General features: G+C 49.0%; 1 protein-coding gene and 1 long non-coding RNA gene across 2 annotated transcripts in view; one reads left to right on the forward strand and one right to left on the reverse strand.

Annotated features, from left to right (window-relative positions):
• Positions 1-17591, reverse strand: part of FANCC (FA complementation group C) — a 399194-nt gene extending 381603 nt beyond the window's left edge. The window contains exons 1-2 of the mRNA XM_069762014.1: positions 17478-17591; positions 4102-4327 (exon numbers count right to left, since the gene is read on the reverse strand). Of these exons, the coding sequence (XP_069618115.1) occupies positions 4102-4327; positions 17478-17479 (228 nt within the window). The 5' untranslated portion in view covers positions 17480-17591. The remainder of the gene's footprint in view (positions 1-4101; positions 4328-17477) is intronic.
• LOC138674059 (uncharacterized) overlaps positions 17568-18102 on the forward strand; it is a 32978-nt gene continuing 32443 nt past the window's right edge. The window contains exon 1 of the long non-coding RNA XR_011320461.1: positions 17568-17683. This is a non-coding gene — a long non-coding RNA (uncharacterized lncRNA). The remainder of the gene's footprint in view (positions 17684-18102) is intronic.

Consider the following 18102-nt stretch of genomic DNA (forward strand, 5'->3'; position numbering starts at 1 on the left):
ATTGAAGTAGTGACGTTTTGAAATGCAGACTTTAGGTACCGTCACACACAGCGACGCTGCAGCGATACCGACAACGATCTGGATCGCTGCAGCGTCGCTGTTTGGTCGCTGGAGAGCTGTCACACAGACCGCTCTCCAGCGACCAACGATGCCGGTAACCAGGGTAAACATCGGGTAACTAAGCGCAGGGCCGCGCTTAGTAACCCGATGTTTACCCTGGTTACCATCGTTAAAGTAAAAAAACAAACACTACATACTTACCTATCGCTGTCTGTCCTCGGCGCTCTGCTTCTCTGGTCTGGCTGTGAGCGCCGGGCAGCCGGAAAGCAGAGCGGTGACGTCACCGCTCTGCTTTCCGGCCGCTGTGCTCACAGCCAGACCAGAGAAGCAGAGCGCCGAGGACAGACAGCGATAGGTAAGTATGTAGTGTTTGTTTTTTTACTTTAACGATGGTAACCAGGGTAAACATCGGGATACTAAGCGCGGCCCTGCGCTTAGTTACCCGATTTTTACCCTGGTTACCAGTGAAGACATCGCTGAATCGGTGTCACACACGCCGATTCAGCGATGTCTGCGGGGAGTCCAGCGACGAAACAAAGTTTTTTCTTCCCCGACCAGCGACAGCACAGCAAGGGCCTGATCGCTGCTGCCTGTCACACTGGACGATATCGCTAGCGAGGACGCTGCAACGTCACGGATCACTAGCGATATCGTCTAGTGTGACGGTATCTTTTGATGGAATGCTCTGCGGGCGTCACGTTGCGATTGCAGAGCCCCTGATGTGGCTAAACAGTAGAAACCCCCCACAAGTGACCCCATTTTGGAAACTAGACCCCGAAAGGAACTTATCTAGATGTGTGGTGAGCACTTTGAACCCCCAAGTGCTTCATAGAAGTTTATAATGCAGAGCCGTGAAAATAATAAATACGTTTTCTTTCCTCAAAAATAATTATTTAGCCCAGAATTTTTTATTTTCCCAAGGGTTACAGGAGAAATTGGACCCCAAAAGTTGTTGTCCAGTTTGTCCTGAGTACGCCGATACCCCATGTGTGGGGGTAAACCACTGTTTGGGCACACGTCGGGGCTCAGAAGGGAAGTAGTGACTTTTGAAATGCAGACTTTGATGGAATGGTCTGCGGACATCACGTTGCGTTTGCAGAGCCCCTGGTGTGCCTAAACAGTAGAAACCCCCCACAAGTGACCCCATTTTGTAAACTAGACCCCCAAAGGAACTTATCTGGATATGTGGTGAGCACTTTGAACCCCCAAGTGCTTCACAGACGTTTACAACGCAGAGCCGTGAAAATAAAAAATCATTTTTCTTTCCTCAAAAATGATGTTTTAGCAAGCATTTTTTTATTTTCACAAGGGTAACAGGAGAAATTGGACCCCAGTAATTGTTGCGCAGTTTGTCCTGAGTATGCGGGTACCCCATATGTGGGGGTAAACCACTGTTTGGGCACACGTCGGGGCTCGGAAGTGAGGGAGCACCATTTGACTTTTTGAATACAAGATTGGCTGGAATCAATGGTGGCGCCATGTTGCGTTTGGAGACCCCTGATGTGCCTAAACAGTGGTAACCCCTCAATTCTACCTCCAACACTAACCCCAACACACCCCTAACTCTAATCCCAACTGTAGCCATAACCCTAATTCCAACCCTAACCCCAACACACCCCTAACCACAACCCTAATTCCAACCCTAACCCTAAGGCTATGTGCCCACGTTGCGGATTCGTGTGAGATTTTTCAGCATCATTTTTGAAAAATCCGCGGGTAAAAGGCACTGCGTTTTACCTGCGGATTTTCTGCGGATTTCCAGTGTTTTTTGTGCGGATTTCACCTGCGGATTCCTATTGAGGAACAGGTGTAAAACGCTGCGGAATCCGCACAAAGAATTGACATGCTGCGGAAAATACAACGCAGGGTTTCCGCGCGGTATTTTCCGCACCATGGGCACAGCGGATTTGGTTTCCATATGTTTACATGGTACTGTAAACCTGATGGAACACTGCTGCGGATCCGCAGCCAAATCCGCACCGTGTGCACATAGCCTAATTCTAAAGGTATGTGCACACGCTGCGGAAAACGCTGCGGATCCGCAGCAGTTTCCCATGAGTTTACAGTTCAATGTAAACATATGGTAAACAAAAATCACTGTACACATGCTGCGGAAAAACTGCACGGAAATGCAGCGGTTTACATTCCGCAGCATGTCACTTCTTTGTGCGGATTCCGCAGCGGTTTTACAACTGCTCAAATAGAAAATCGCAATTGTAAAACCGCAGTGAAATGCGCAGAAAAAACGCGGTAAATCTGCCATAAATCTGCAGCGGATTAGCACTGCGGATTTATCAAATCCGCAGCGGAAAAATCCGCAGAGGACCAGAATACGTGTGCACATACCGAAACCCTAACCCTAGCCCTAACCCTACCCCTACCCCTAACCCTACCCCTAACCCTACCCCTACCCCTAACCCTACCCCTATTCTAACATTAGTGGGGGAAAAAAAATTCTTTATTTTTTTATTGTCCCTACCTATGGGGGTGACAAAGGGGGGGGGGTCATTTATTATTTTTTTTATTTTGATCACTGAGATATAATCTATCTCAGTGATCAAAATGCACTTTGGAACGAATCTGCCGGCCGGCAGATTCGGCGGGCGCACTGCGCATGCGCCCGCCATTTTGGAAGATGGCGGCGCCCGGGGAGAAGACGGACGAACCCCGGCAGGATCGGTAAGTATGATGGGGTGGGGGGGAGCATGGGGGGGGGGGAATCGGAGCATGGGGGGGTGAATCGGAGCGCGGGAGGGGTGGAACGGAGCACGGGGGGGTGGAACGGAGCACCGGGGCGGTGGAACGGAGCACGGGGGGTGTAACGGAGCACGGGGGGTGTAACGGAGCACGGGGGGGTGGATCGGAGTGCAGGGGGGGTGGTTGGAGCACGGGGAGGGTGATTGGAGCACGGGGGAGCGGACAAGAGCACGGGGGGGAGCGGAGAACAGGACGGCGGGGAGCCGGTACAGTGTACCGGACAGATCGGGGGGGTTGGGGGGGCGATCGGTGGGGTGGGGTGGGGGCACATTAGTGTTTCCAGCCATGGCCGATGATATTGCAGCATCGGCCATGGCTGGATTGTAATATTTCACCAGTTATAATAGGTGAAATATTACAAATCGCTCTGATTGGCAGTTTCACTTTCAACAGCCAATCAGAGCGATCGTAGCCACGGGGGGGTGAAGCCACCCCCCCTGGGCTAAACTACCACTCCCCCTGTCCCTGCAGATCGGGTGAAATGGGAGTTAACCCTTTCACCCGATCTGCAGGGACGCGATCTTTCCATGACGCCACATAGGCGTCATGGGTCGGATTGGCACCGACTTTCATGACGCCTACGTGGCGTCAAAGGTCGGGAAGGGGTTAATAAATATTTTTACACAAACCTGTTCAGGGCTGTCAACCATCCAAAACCTCATGGACAATTCGTAAAAATAGAGCACTTTTTTCTTGCCAGTAATAAAAAATATTTGATGCATCTGTGATTTTTTTTTTCGACGCTGAAGAAACTTACAGATTATTAGGATTTAATGATCATCATTTTATAGTTCACACTGTGTAGCAACTCATGCCTCCAAATAAGAATTATTGGCCATGGACATATATCACCAAAAATCATAATGATTTATTATGGTTTTTCAAGGTCTCTGAAAAAAATATTGTATAATTATAGCTATTTGGTGTACGTGGAGGAGTACAGACAAGTATTGCAAGCTATGTGCCATGATGTGGTGCAATATTATGTTCTTGAAGCTATGCTGACTGGCACTGTTCTGGTAGTAAAAGAAAAATGAAGCCTAGACTATGGACAACACTAAAAAAATTGAAGTTTGATCTAAAACATCTGTTGCGGCTACCACACTGAAGATATTTTTCATGTGAGGCTAAGGGAATAATAGATGCAATTATGAACAATAAATAATGAGAACGGACAGACTACTTATGTAATTTAAACCCATATTTGCTGTGCTGATAAAAACCGATCAGGTCAATGTCAATACCATGATCACACACAAAGGCGAATTACAGCAAGTCACTTACCATATGCTTTATTGTTTCATACAACTTCAATAGGAACTCGTGTAATTCAGTTAAATGTAGGCAGACATCTTGCTGGATTTCCAACGAGGTTGTACTCCCCCACACCACAACTTTATTTAGCCAGGGCTCAATATGAATCTCAGGGACTGGTATGCTGGTCATTGTAACGTGGGTGACACAGAGCCACAGTAAAAAGAATCTAGAAACGCATGTCAAAGTGTGATGCCTGAAAGGAGAAAATCATCCAAGATTAGCCAAATGACATTTTAATCATGCACTTAGAATTATGCAGATTCACAGCACAATTTTTACAATTACCCAAAGCAGAAGTGATGCTCCTGCCCTTGGGCAGCTGCTAGGTATTTCCTGAACAGAGAGAGCTTAGGCTATGTGCACATGATCAGGATTTTTTGCGTTTTTTCGGGAAAAACGCTTAAAAAAAACGCATACATAAGCATCCCATCATTTTTAATGCATTCTGCAATTTTTGTGCACATGATGCATTTTTGTCCGCGAAAAAAAAACGCATTGTGGTAAAAAACTCAGCATGTTCATTAATTATGCGGATTTTTTGCGTTTTTCCCACTATTTAATGGATTGGGAAGCTCCAGACAAAAACGCACAAAAACGCGTCAAAAACGTGCGGAAAAACGCATGCGGATTTCTTGCAGAAAATGTCTGGTTTTGATCAGGGAATTTCTGCAAGAAATCCTGACGTGTGCACATAGCCGAGGAATGGAGAGAAGATGTAAAAAATTGGCACTTAGCACTTTTTGCTCAAAAAATTACATCTACTTTCAGAAAAAGTATTGTGCACGTCGTAGATCACTCTAAACTGTATTGTGTGTGCCATATATCCCCTTAAAATGCATTGTGAGCCATATAACCCCAAACTGCATTGTGTGCAATATATCCCCCCCAAACTGCATTCTGTGCCATATATACCGGTAACCACAAACTGCATTTCATGTGCCATATAGCCCCCTAATCTGCATTGTGTGCCATATATCCCTCTATACTGCATTATGTGCCATATATCCCTCCAAACTGCATTGTGTGTCCCATAGATCCCTCTATACTGCATTATGTTCCATATAGCCCACAAAACTGCATTGCGATTGCCACATATCCCTCTAAACTGCATTGTGTGACACATATATTCCCAACCTGCACTGTGTGCTATATATCCCTCTAAACTGCATTGCACGTGACACATATCCCTCTATACTGCAGTGTGACACATATATCCCGGACCTGCATTGTGTGCGCCATATATCCCTCTATACCGCATTGTGCATGCCATATATCCCTCTATACTGCATTGTGTGCCATATAGCCCCCTGACCTCCATTGAGTGCCATATATCCCTCTAAACTGCTTTGTGCGTGCCATATATCCATCAATACTGCATTGCATGCCATATAGCCCCCAAACTGCATTGCGCGTGCCATATATCCATCTAAACTGCATTGCGTGTGCCATATAGCCCCCAAACTGCATTGCGTGTGCCATATATCCATCTAAACTGCATTGCGTGTGCCATATAGCCCCCAAACTGCATTGTGTGTGCCATAAATCCCTCTAAACTGCATTGTGCGTGCCATATATCCCTTGTGATACAGTGACCCCTGCTGCAGCTAGGGGGCGCTGTGCGTGCTCCTCGGGATATGCATGGAGGCAGATCTGTGGTTATGATGATGGTGAAACAGTGACTGGAAGAGTTGTAAATAGCTGATATGAGTCACAGAGGAAGTCTGCGCTGTAAGCCTGAAGTAATGCTGCTGTTCTGGCACCTGTAGACCCACAAGTTTTTGTATAGTTATGAAGCGAGGCTTACTGGGCTAGTTCAAGAGCTGGGTGGGTCGAACTAACCACACACAACTCCCATCTATGGGAGTGGTTACAACTACATAATGTGACCATGGTGTGGTCACATGGAGGTTTAGTGGGCTCTGCAATGGAGTCTGTAATGGTTCCTGTGTATGGACCTAAATGTTCTATGTAAGGCCGGAGTCACACTAGACCGTAATACGGACGAGTGCAATGCGATAAAAAAAAATCACATAGCACTTGGCCCAATGTTAATCTATGGGGCAGCTCCTATTATCCATTGTTTTCTCGGCCGTATTCAGGATCAGAGTGAAATCGCAGCATGCTGCGATTGTCAGCGTATCTCGGCCGAGAATCGCCAATGCAAGTGTATGGGTGCGAGAAAACAAAAATCAGATTACACACGGGCCATTATTGTGACTTACGAGAAATACGCACCGGTGTTCTATAGAAAAGCCGGTAATTCAGTGTGGTGTATATATATATTTCATATAGCGCTAGATAGCAGAAAAGCCGGTAATTCAATTGCCGGCTTTTGCTATCGACTTATCAAACCCGACAGGATATGAGACATGGTTTACATACAGTAAACCATTTCATATCCCTTATTTTTTTTACATATTCCTCACTACTAATCTTAGAAGTGTCTGTGTGCTATATTTGGGGGCTCTAGCTCTTAAAATAAAGGGTTGAATCACGAAAAAAACTGGCATGGGCTCCCGTGCAATTTTCTCCGCCAGAGTGGGAAAGCCAGTGACTGAGGGCAGATATTAATAGCCTAGATATGGACAATGGTTATTGGCCCCCCGGCTAAAAACAACTGCCCCCAGACACCCCAGAAAAGGCACATCTGTAAGATGCGCCTATTCCGGCACTTAGCCTCTCTCTTCCCACTCCCCTGTAGTGGTGGGTAATAAAGGGTTAATGTCACCTTGCTATTGTAAGGTGACATTAAGCCAGGTTAATAATGGAGAGGTGTCAAAAAGACACCTATCCATTATTAATCTTATGTTCATAAAGGGTTAAAAAAACACACACACACACATTAGGAAAAAAAGTATTTTAATGAAATAAAGACACATGGTGTTGTAATAGTTTATTATACGCTCAATCCAAATGATGACCCTTGTCACCTGAAACAAAGTTAAAATAAAAAAACAACAATATCCCATACCTCTCCAGCGTTACAGTCATGTCCCAAGATGTAAATCCATCAGAAGGGGTTAAATAATTTTACAAGCAGAAGCTTTGCTAATGCAGCCGCCCCTGCCTGTAAAAACTGGGGAATAAATGGGAAGCAGGGGAACGTAGCTACCTAGACTTGCGGTGCTGCGCCCCCTGCTGGCATAACCTCATATAAACTCGAGCGTGAGAAAATATTCAGAAAAATTAACACGCTCGAGTTCATATGAGTTTATGCCAGCAGGGAGCGCAGCACCGCAAGTCTAGGTAGCTACGTTCCCCTGCTTTCCATTCATTCCCCACTTTTTACAGGCAGGGGCAACAGCTGCATTAGCAGGGCTTCTGCTTGTAAAATTATTTAACCCATTCTGATGGATTTACATCATGGGACTTGAATAATGCCGGAGAGGTGTGGGATATTGTTGTTTTTTTATTTTAACTTTGTTTCAGGTTACAAGGGTCTTCAATTGGATTGAGCGTTTAATAAACCATTAATAAACCAAATAAACAACTATATGTGTGGTCGTGTATCTATTCAGATATATAATGCCTATAAATATGAAACACCAACCAAAGATTTTTTTTACTAAAATATATATTTTATTATTAACAAAATAATCACAATATTAAAATTAGGGAAAGGACCACCAAGTGGCAATAGAGTGCAAGTAATCATCAAAGGGTATGTCAACTAAATTATATTCTCCAGTTTAACAGTAATTAAATTCTAGGATAAACAATAATCAAATTATCTCATAAGCAGAAAAACCTCACCATAAGTAAGCTAATTAATAGAGGTTGAGGTATATTAAATTTCATTTCACTGTTCACATTCCAAGGTAAAGTGCATGTAGCAGATAAATAAAATAAAGTGAACGTTGTGCATATATCAAAGTTGATATTCCAGTTAAGTACCCAAAGCAAAATAAATACAAAAATCTAGATCAAAATCAGGTTTGCCCAGATAAATATGAGTAGATTAATTATCAGTTAAAGTGACATAGAAGAAAAAGAGGGGGACTAAATGCCTCTAAAGTACACCAAATAAATTATATTGCATTACGGGTTCACAACTAAATATGAAGTGCATATATCGGGTAAGTACCCACTTTAAAGTGAACACTGTGCATGGATAAAAGAATAAATATTATACCCTCAAATAAATATAATAAAATAACTTTCCCAATCAATATAAAGAAGGGGAACAGAGAGAGACAAAACGTCTAATGACTATGAGGTGCACCAAACATGATCGTACAAGATGTTTTCATGATCTTACATACCCTAATGATAAGCCCGCACGGCCCAACACGCGTTTCGCTTCAGCTTTGACGAGGGAGACTGTCTCCATCTGCGCATGCGCGGCCTCCCGCGGCCCTTTTCCTGAAGTCCCGGGAAGCAGAGCACTTCATCTGCGCACACGCGGCCTCAGGAAGATGGCTGCCACCACCGATAACAACAGGATTCACCCGGCTCTGCTGCTTACTGGGCTGCTGCATCACCTCACCGGTGAAAGGGACCCCGCTCTCGCCATACCGCTCACTGCGCCTACTCATCCCCGCACCTCTGCCGCCGCCGCACCTCTGCCGGTAACCACTGCTGCAACCCTCCAATGGACACCAGTCCGTGGCGTCGCCCACCTAAGCAAGAAGGGACCCTGCTCAGGTGCACGCTGTACCGCATCACCCCACCTCTGCCGACACCATGCCTCCTGTGACCCTGCTCTGCCTCCGCCAGCCCTCAGGTAACATTCTGTAAATTCGGACAATAAGACGGACCCCCATCTTATAAAAAAATCTTTTTTTCTGCAATTTTAACCCCAAATTTGGGGTGCGTCTTATGGTTCGGTGCGTCTTATAGTCCGAAAAATACGGTATATGTTTTTATGAATATTTGAGGCCATGGATCCATTTTATGTCCATTTTGCAAGCCAGCGAGAAAATCTCGCCGTACGGATGCCATTTGGATGACACACAGGTGACACATGAATAATTTTTAAAGGAAAAAAAAATAAAAAAAATCGCATCCTCGCATTGAATACGGATCACTGTCCAAAAAGTTTTCTGCGTATCTCGGCCATCAAAAACAGACCGTATTTTTATACGTTGTGTGTGACTCCGGCCTAATGGAGAGTGTGTGAGATCCTGGACGGCTTGTGTGTTGGGAGGTCCTGTGTGTGGACCGGATCCCTGAACAGCACATTGAGAGGCCATGGGTCTGGAAGACTGGTGTGTTGGAAGATCCTGGGAGTAGGATCGGATCCCTGTTAAGCGCACTGAGAGACTTGTGTGTTGGACAGTCCCAGGTGGGGACGGACGTCCTGAATAGAGCACTGAGTGGCCTTTGTTCGAAGTCCTGGGAGTAGGCTTCCTGAAGAGCACATGGGAAGGAGTGGAGGCAGAGTCTGCAACGGCACTGCATTGGGGGGAGCTACAGCACGTCTGAGGATCTGGACTGTCAGGTGGCCTAGTGAGCAAGGCAAGTTGGTGATCCCAGTTCAGCAGTTTCCCTGGAGGAGAGAGGACTGACAGGTCAGCGTGTGGAGCAGGAGCTCCAGAAAGGTAACACCCGGGAAGGGGGCTATCATATCGGCAGAGAAGTATCTTCCAGCGGAACAGACTGTTGGTGCTTGTTGTGTTCCATGGACATTGATGAACTGTTCGGCGTACGGTCACCCATGGTAACTGGACAAAGTGAGAAGTCCGACATGTTTAGTGAACTGTGAGTTGAAGCCGTATAAAAATGTATATAATGAACTTTGCATGACCTGGTTTATGCTGCATAAAATAAACCGGATGGACTGTGAGAAAAACGTGCCTGTGTGACTGAATCCCGTTGCTAAGCGAGTGTCCCCAACACATGCTGTAAGCACTATCTCACACCCTCTAAACTGCATTGCGCGTGCCAAATATCCCTCTAAACTGCATTGCGCGTTCCACATATCCCTCTAAACTGCATTGCGCGTGCCACATATCCCTCTAAACTGCATTGCGCGTGCCATATATCCCTCTAAACTGCATTGCGCGTGCCACATATCCCTCTAAACTGCATTGCGCATGCCAAATATCCCTCTAAACTGCATTGCGCCTGCCATATATTCCTCTAAATTGCATTGCACGTGCCACATATCCCTCTAAACTGCATTGCGCGTGCCAAATATCCCTCTAAACTGCATTGCGCATGCCATATATCCCACTAAACTGGATTGCGCGTGCAATATATCATACTAAACTGCATTGCGCGTGCCATATATTCCTCTAAAGTGCATTGCGCTTGCCATATATTCCTTTAAAGTGCATTGTGCATGCCATATATCCCTCTAAACTGCGTTGCACGTGCCATATAGCCCCCTAATCTGCATTGTGCGTGCCATATATCCCTCTAAACTGGATTGCGCATGCCATATACCCTCTAAACTGGATTGCGCGTGCCATATATCCCTCTAAACTGCATTGCGCCTGCCATATATCCCTCTAAACTGCATTGCGCCTGCCATATATCCCTCTAAACTGCATTGCGCCTGCCATATATCCCTCTAAACTGCATTGCGCCTGCCATATATCCCTCTAAACTGCATTGCGCGTGCCAAATATCCCTCTAAACTGCATTGTGCATGCCATATATCCCTCTAAACTGCATTGCGCGTGCCATATATCCCATTAAACTGGATTGTGCATGCCATATATCCCACTAAACTGGATTGCGCCTGCCATATATCATACTAAACTGCATTGCGCGTGCCATATATTCCTTTAAACTGCATTGCGCGTGCCATATATCCCTCTAAACTGCATTGCACGTGCCATATAGCCCCCTAATCTGCATTGTGCGTGCCATATAGTCCTCTAAACTGCATTGCGCGTGCCATATATCCCTCTAAACTGGACTGCGCATGCCATATACCCTCTAAACTGGATTGCGCCTGCCATATATCCCTCTAAACTGCATTGCGCCTGCCATATATCCCTCTAAACTGCATTGTGCATGCCATATATCCCTCTAAACTGCATTGCGCGTGCCATATATCCCATTAAACTGGATTGTGCATGCCATATATCCCACTAAACTGGATTGCGCCTGCCATATATCATACTAAACTGCATTGCGCGTGCCATATATTCCTTTAAACTGCATTGCGCGTGCCATATATCCCTCTAAACTGCATTGCACGTGCCATATAGCCCCCTAATCTGCATTGTGCGTGCCATATAGTCCTCTAAACTGCATTGCGCGTGCCATATATCCCTCTAAACTGGACTGCGCATGCCATATACCCTCTAAACTGGATTGCGCCTGCCATATATCCCTCTAAACTGCATTGCGCCTGCCATATATCCCTCTAAACTGCATTGCGCGTGCCATATATCCCTCTAAACTGGATTGCGCCTGCCATATATCCCTCTAAACTGCATTGCGCCTGCCATATATTCCTCTAAACTGCATTGCGCCTGCCATATATCCCTCTAAACTGCATTGCGCGTGCCATATATCCCTCTAAACTGGATTGCGCGTGCTCTATAGCCCCCTAATCTGCATTGTGCATGCCATATATACATATATATATAAGGCTACTTTCACACATCAGGTTTTTGCCATCAGGCACAATCTGGCGAGTTTTAAAAAAAAAGTTTCTGTTTTTTTTCCGCCGGATCCGTTTTTTTCTCATAGAGTTGTATTAGCGCTGGATTGTGCCTGATGGCCACACGTTTCATCCAGTTTTTGCCGGATTCTTCCAAAATTTATTTTCCGGCGGACGGAGAAAACATCCATATGAACATTTTTTCTGTCCGGCGAAAAAACGCCCAGCGACGGTTCCAGCGATAAACGGATGAAACGTGTGGTGTATTGACTGGATCCAGCTATCGATTCCATTTTTTTATCTCTCTCTCTCTCTCATCCCCAGAACAGGAACTCCGAATTTTATGCTCGATAAACCAAAACGGATACAGCAAAAAAACTGATCTGGCACATCAGTTTTTCACAATTTGCACCAGATCCGTTTTTTACAAAAAATAGACGGATTATGCCTGAAGGCAAAAAACTGATGTGTGAAAGTAGCCTAAACTGCACTGTGCGTGCCATATATGCCTCTATACTGCATTGTGTGTCATATATCCCTCTAAGGCTGGGTCCACACTGCGGTAGTGTGACCCGTTTAACGGACTACGTTACACCGCGGCATAACGTGGTGTAACGTAGTCCGTTAACACCGCCATTACTTTCAATAGCGGACGCATTGTGGGCGTGTGCTAGCGATGTGCCGTCATTGAATGACGGACCAGAGACACCGGATGCAGCGTTTCCAGGTCCGTCACTGCTAGAGCAGATGGAGCCAGCAGATGCTCCATCTGCGCTAGCACTGTGCAAACATCGGCACTTGCGCTAGTGCAGTCCGTTTAAATGATGCATTGAACGGACTGCACAATGCAAGTGTGAACTTAGCCTAAGGCTTCTTTCACACTTACGCCGGTACGGGTCCGTCACTAAGCGCTGGCGCGATGTACCGACGCACGTTGTGAAAATTTGTCACGACGTGGGCAGCGGATGCAGTTTTTCACACATCCGCTGCTCATTCTAAAGTCCGGGGAGCAGGGGGCGGAGTTCCGGCCTCGCATGCGCGGTAGGAAATGGCAGATGCAACGTACGAAAAAAAACATTCCCTTGAACGTTTTTTCGTGCCGACGGTCCGCCAAAACACGACGCATCCAGGACACGACGTATGGCCATAAGTCGCGATCCGTCGGCAATACAAGTCTATGGGCAAAACACACATCCTGAGGGCACATTTGCAGGATCCCTTTTTTCCCCAAAACTGCATTGTGTGCACCACATATCCCACTAAATCGCATTGTGTGCGCCATATATCCCTCTAAGCTGCATTGCGTGCACCATATATCCCTCTAGGCTGCATTGTGTGCACCATATATCCCTCTATACTGCATTGCGTGCACCATATATCCCTCTAAATAGTATTGTGTGCGCCATATATCCCTCTAAACTGCATTATGTGCGCCATATATCCCTCTAAACTGCATTGTGTGCGCCATATATCCCTCTAAACTGCATTGTGTGCACCACATATCCCTCTAAATCGCATTGTGTGTGCCATGTATCCCTCTATACTACATTGCGTGCGCCATATATCCCTCTAAACTGCAGATCCGCAAAAAAGAAGCGACATGCTACTTCTTTTAATCCGCAGCGTTTCCGCACTGGATTTTCCGCAAAGTGTGCACAGCTTTTTTTTTTCTCATTGATTTACCTTGTACTGTAAATCAATTGCGGATCTGCAGCGTTTCTGCACCACAAAAAACGCTGCGGATCCGTAGAGAATCCGCAACGTGTGCACATACCCTTTAATGACAGCGTTTCCTTTGTTGGCACCATTCAGGGAGTGAAGAGGCTGACTACTAATTTTTTCACCACTGAGCTCTCTGCATAATTGGGCTGACTTGTGATAATAGAAGCTGATCTGCCCCTACTTTGGCTGCTGCCAACCCTGGAATAGGGGGGCGCTACAGCATGCAGGTAACACAGCAGAAGAGCGGTACAGCCTGCAGGTAACACCGAAGTGCTGTACAGACCTTCATCTGGGGGCAGCGCTACAGCCTGCAGGCAACACAGCAGAGGGGCGCTACAGAATGCAAATAACACAGAAGTGCTACACAGCCCTGCAGCAGGGGGCCCTACAGCATGCAGGTAACAGCAGAAGAGCGGTACAGCCTGCAGGTACCACAGAAGTGCTGTGCAGCCCTGTAGCGGGGGGGCGCTACAGCATGCAGGTAACACAGTAGTGCTGTACAGCGCTGCAATAGAGGTGCGCTACAGAATGCAGGTAACACAGAAGTGATGTACAGCCCTGCAGCAGGGGGCGCTACACATACAGGTGACACAGAAGTGCTGTGCAGCCCTGCAGCGGGGGGCGTACAGCATACAGGTGACACAGAAGTGCTGTGCAGCCCTGCAGCAGGGGGAGCTACAGCATACAGGTGACACAGAAATGCTGTGCAGCCCTGCAGCGGGGGGCGCTAAACTATACAGGTGACACAGAAGTGATGTGCAGCCCTGCAGAAGGGGGGCGTACAGCATACAGGTGACACAGAAGTGATGTGCAGCCCTCCAGCAGGGGGCACTACACCATACAGGTGACACAGAAGTGATGTGCAGCCCTGCAGCGGGGGGCGCTACACCATACAGGTGACACAGAAGTGCTGTGCAGCCCTGCAGCAGGGGGCGCTACACCATACAGGTGACACAGAAGTGATGTGCAGCCCTGCAGCAGGGGGCGCTACACCATACAGGTGACACAGAAGTGATGTGCAGCCCTGCAGCAGGGGGCGCTACATCATACAGGTGACACAGAAGTGCTGTGCAGCCCTGCAGCAGGGGGAGCTACAGCATACAGGTGACACAGAAATGCTGTGCAGCCCTGCAGCGGGGGGCGCTAAACTATACAGGTGACACAGAAGTGATGTGCAGCCCTGCAGAAGGGGGGCGTACAGCATACAGGTGACACAGAAGTGATGTGCAGCCCTCCAGCAGGGGGCACTACACCATACAGGTGACACAGAAGTGATGTGCAGCCCTGCAGCGGGGGGCGCTACACCATACAGGTGACACAGAAGTGCTGTGCAGCCCTGCAGCAGGGGGCGCTACACCATACAGGTGACACAGAAGTGATGTGCAGCCCTGCAGCAGGGGGCGCTACACCATACAGGTGACACAGAAGTGATGTGCAGCCCTGCAGCAGGGGGCGCTACATCATACAGGTGACACAGAAGTGCTGTGCAGCCCTGCAGCAGGGGGCGCTACATCATACAGGTGACACAGAAGTGCTGTGCAGCCCTGCAGCAGGGGGCGCTACATCATACAGGTGACACAGAAGTGCTGTCCAGCCCTGCAGCAGGGGGCGCTACACCATACAGGTGACACAGAAGTGCTGTGCAGCCCTGCAGCAGGGGGCGCTACAGCATACAGGTGACACAGAAGTGCTGTCCAGCCCTGCAGCAGGGGGCGCTACACCATACAGGTGACACAGAAGTGCTGTGCAGCCCTGCAGCAGGGGGCGCTACACCATACAGGTGACACAGAAGTGCTGTGCAGCCCTGCAGCAGGGGGCGCTACACCATACAGGTGACACAGAAGTGCTGTGCAGCCCTCCAGCAGGGGGCGCTACACCATACAGGTGACACAGAAGTGCTGTGCAGCCCTGCAGCAGGGGGCGCTACACCATACAGGTGACACAGAAGTGCTGTGCAGCCCTCCAGCAGGGGGCGCTACACCATACAGGTGACACAGAAGTGATGTGCAGCCCTGCAGCAGGGGGCGCTACAGCATACAGGTGACACAGAAGTGATGTGCAGCCCTGCAGCGGGGGGAGCTACACCATACAGGTGACACAGAAGTGATGTGCAGCCCTCCAGCAGGGGGCACTACACCATACAGGTGACACAGAAGTGATGTGCAGCCCTGCAGCAGAGGGCGCTAGAGCATACAGGTGACACAGAAGTGCTGTGCAGCCCTGCAGCGGGGGGAGCTACACCATACAGGTAACACAGAAGTGATGTGCAGCCCTGCAGCGGGGGGAGCTACACCATACAGGTAACACAGAAGTGATGTGCAGCCCTGCAGCGGGGGGCGCTACACCATACAGGTGACACAGAAGTGATGTGCAGCCCTGCAGCAGGGGGCGCTACAGCATACAGGTGACACAGAAGTGCTGTGCAGCCCTGCAGAAGGGGGGCACTACATCATACAGGTGACACAGAAGTGATGTGCAGCCCTGCAGCGGGGGGAGCTACACCATACAGGTAACACAGAAGTGCTGTGCAGCCCTGCAGCGGGGGGAGCTACACCATACAGGTAACACAGAAGTGATGTGCAGCCCTGCAGCGGGGGGAGCTACACCATACAGGTAACACAGAAGTGATGTGCAGCCCTGCAGCGGGGGGAGCTACACCATACAGGTGACACAGAAGTGATGTGCAGCCCTGCAGCGGGGGGCGTACAGCATACAGGTGACACAGAAGTGATGTGCAGCCCTCCAGCAGGGGGCACTACACCATACAGGTGACACAGAAGTGATGTGCAGCCCTGCAGCGGGGGGCGCTACACCATACAGGTGACACAGAAGTCCTGTGCAGCCCTGCAGCGGGGGGGGGGGGGGGGGGGGGGGCGCTACACCATACAGGTGACACAGAAGTCCTGTGCAGCCCTGCAGCGGGGGGGGGGGGGGGGGCGCTACACCATACAGGTGACACAGAAGTCCTGTGCAGCCCTCCAGCAGGGGGCACTACACCATACAGGTGACACAGAAGTGATGTGCAGCCCTCCAGCAGGGGGTGCTACACCATACAGGTAACACAGAAGTCCTGTGCAGCCCTGCAGCGGGGGGGCGCTACACCATACAGGTGACACAGAAGTGATGTGCAGCCCTGCAGCGGGGGGCGTACAGCATACAGGTGACACAGAAGTGATGTGCAGCCCTCCAGCAGGGGGCACTACACCATACAGGTGACACAGAAGTGATGGTCAGCCCTGCAGCGGGGGGCGCTACAACATACAGGTGACACAGAAGTCCTGTGCAGCCCTGCAGCGGGGGGGGGGGGGGGGCGCTACACCATACAGGTGACACAGAAGTCCTGTGCAGCCCTCCAGCAGGGGGCACTACACCATACAGGTGACACAGAAGTGATGTGCAGCCCTCCAGCAGGGGGCGCTACACCATACAGGTAACACAGAAGTGATGTGCAGCCCTGCAGCAGAGGGCGCTAGAGCATACAGGTGACACAGAAGTGATGTGCAGCCCTGCAGCAGAGGGCGCTAGAGCATACAGGTGACACAGAAGTGATGTGCAGCCCTCCAGCAGGGGGCGCTACACCATACAGGTAACACAGAAGTCCTGTGCAGCCCTGCAGCGGGGGGGGCGCTACACCATACAGGTGACACAGAAGTGATGTGCAGCCCTGCAGCGGGGGGCGCTACACCATACAGGTGACACAGAAGTGATGTGCAGCCCTGCAGCGGGGGGCGCTACACCATACAGGTGACACAGAAGTGATGTGCAGCCCTGCAGCGGGGGGCGTACAGCATACAGGTGACACAGAAGTGCTGTGCAGCCCTGCAGCGGGGGGCGCTACATCATACAGGTGACACAGAAGTGCTGTGCAGCCCTGCAGCGGGGGGCGCTACATCATACAGGTGACACAGAAGTGCTGTGCAGCCCTGCAGCAGGGGGCGCTACAGCATGCAAATACACAGTAGCGCTGTGCAGCGCTCCGGGTTGCCCTGGCGATGCCTATGCGTACAGTGACTACAGCCGGCGAGCAGCACATACCCGCCATATACAACATACACATACGTACATGTGGAGCGCCGGCAGCTCTGCTGACCCGGAAGAGCCTCGCTGTGCTGATAGGACGAGCGGCGCATGGGGGCGGGGCAGAAACAGGAAGAGTTCTGTTCGCGCCAAAACTACCGCAGAGTTTAGCAGAAGACAAATTAGAACGTCGTGTGTCGGCGAGAAAGCACTGACTGACTGAGCGGCTGTTACTGCCGGTGTAGTCACAGGGTAAGCTGGGGTCTCTCCGGTGTTACCCCGGAGCACTCGGCCAGTGTTTACAGGCTCCTGTATGGGGACACTGTGGTGTGGACAGCGAAGAAGCACGCTGCTTTATAACGTGTGAGGTAGACTGACGTGCAGGCGAGGCTGAAGTTAATTTCTTATTAGTTCAGTTTCTTATTCGGAGCTGAAGTTGGTTTCTTAGTCAGCAATTTTTTCTTTTCTGTTTTTTTTTATAGGTTTAACAACAAAAAATAATCACAATAATAACCAACAATGCAGCGAGAAGCCCTGTTATGAATACACTTAGAAACAGCTAATAAAACTGAAACAAAAGTGGGCGCCAAAGAGCGTTGAAGAAAGGGTTAAGGGTATGTGCACACGTAGAATGGTCCACTGCGGATTTTTCCACAGTGGATTTGATAAAC

The sequence above is a fragment of the Ranitomeya imitator genome, chromosome 1 (assembly GCF_032444005.1).
Source record: "Ranitomeya imitator isolate aRanImi1 chromosome 1, aRanImi1.pri, whole genome shotgun sequence".
Lineage (NCBI taxonomy): Eukaryota > Metazoa > Chordata > Amphibia > Anura > Dendrobatidae > Ranitomeya > Ranitomeya imitator.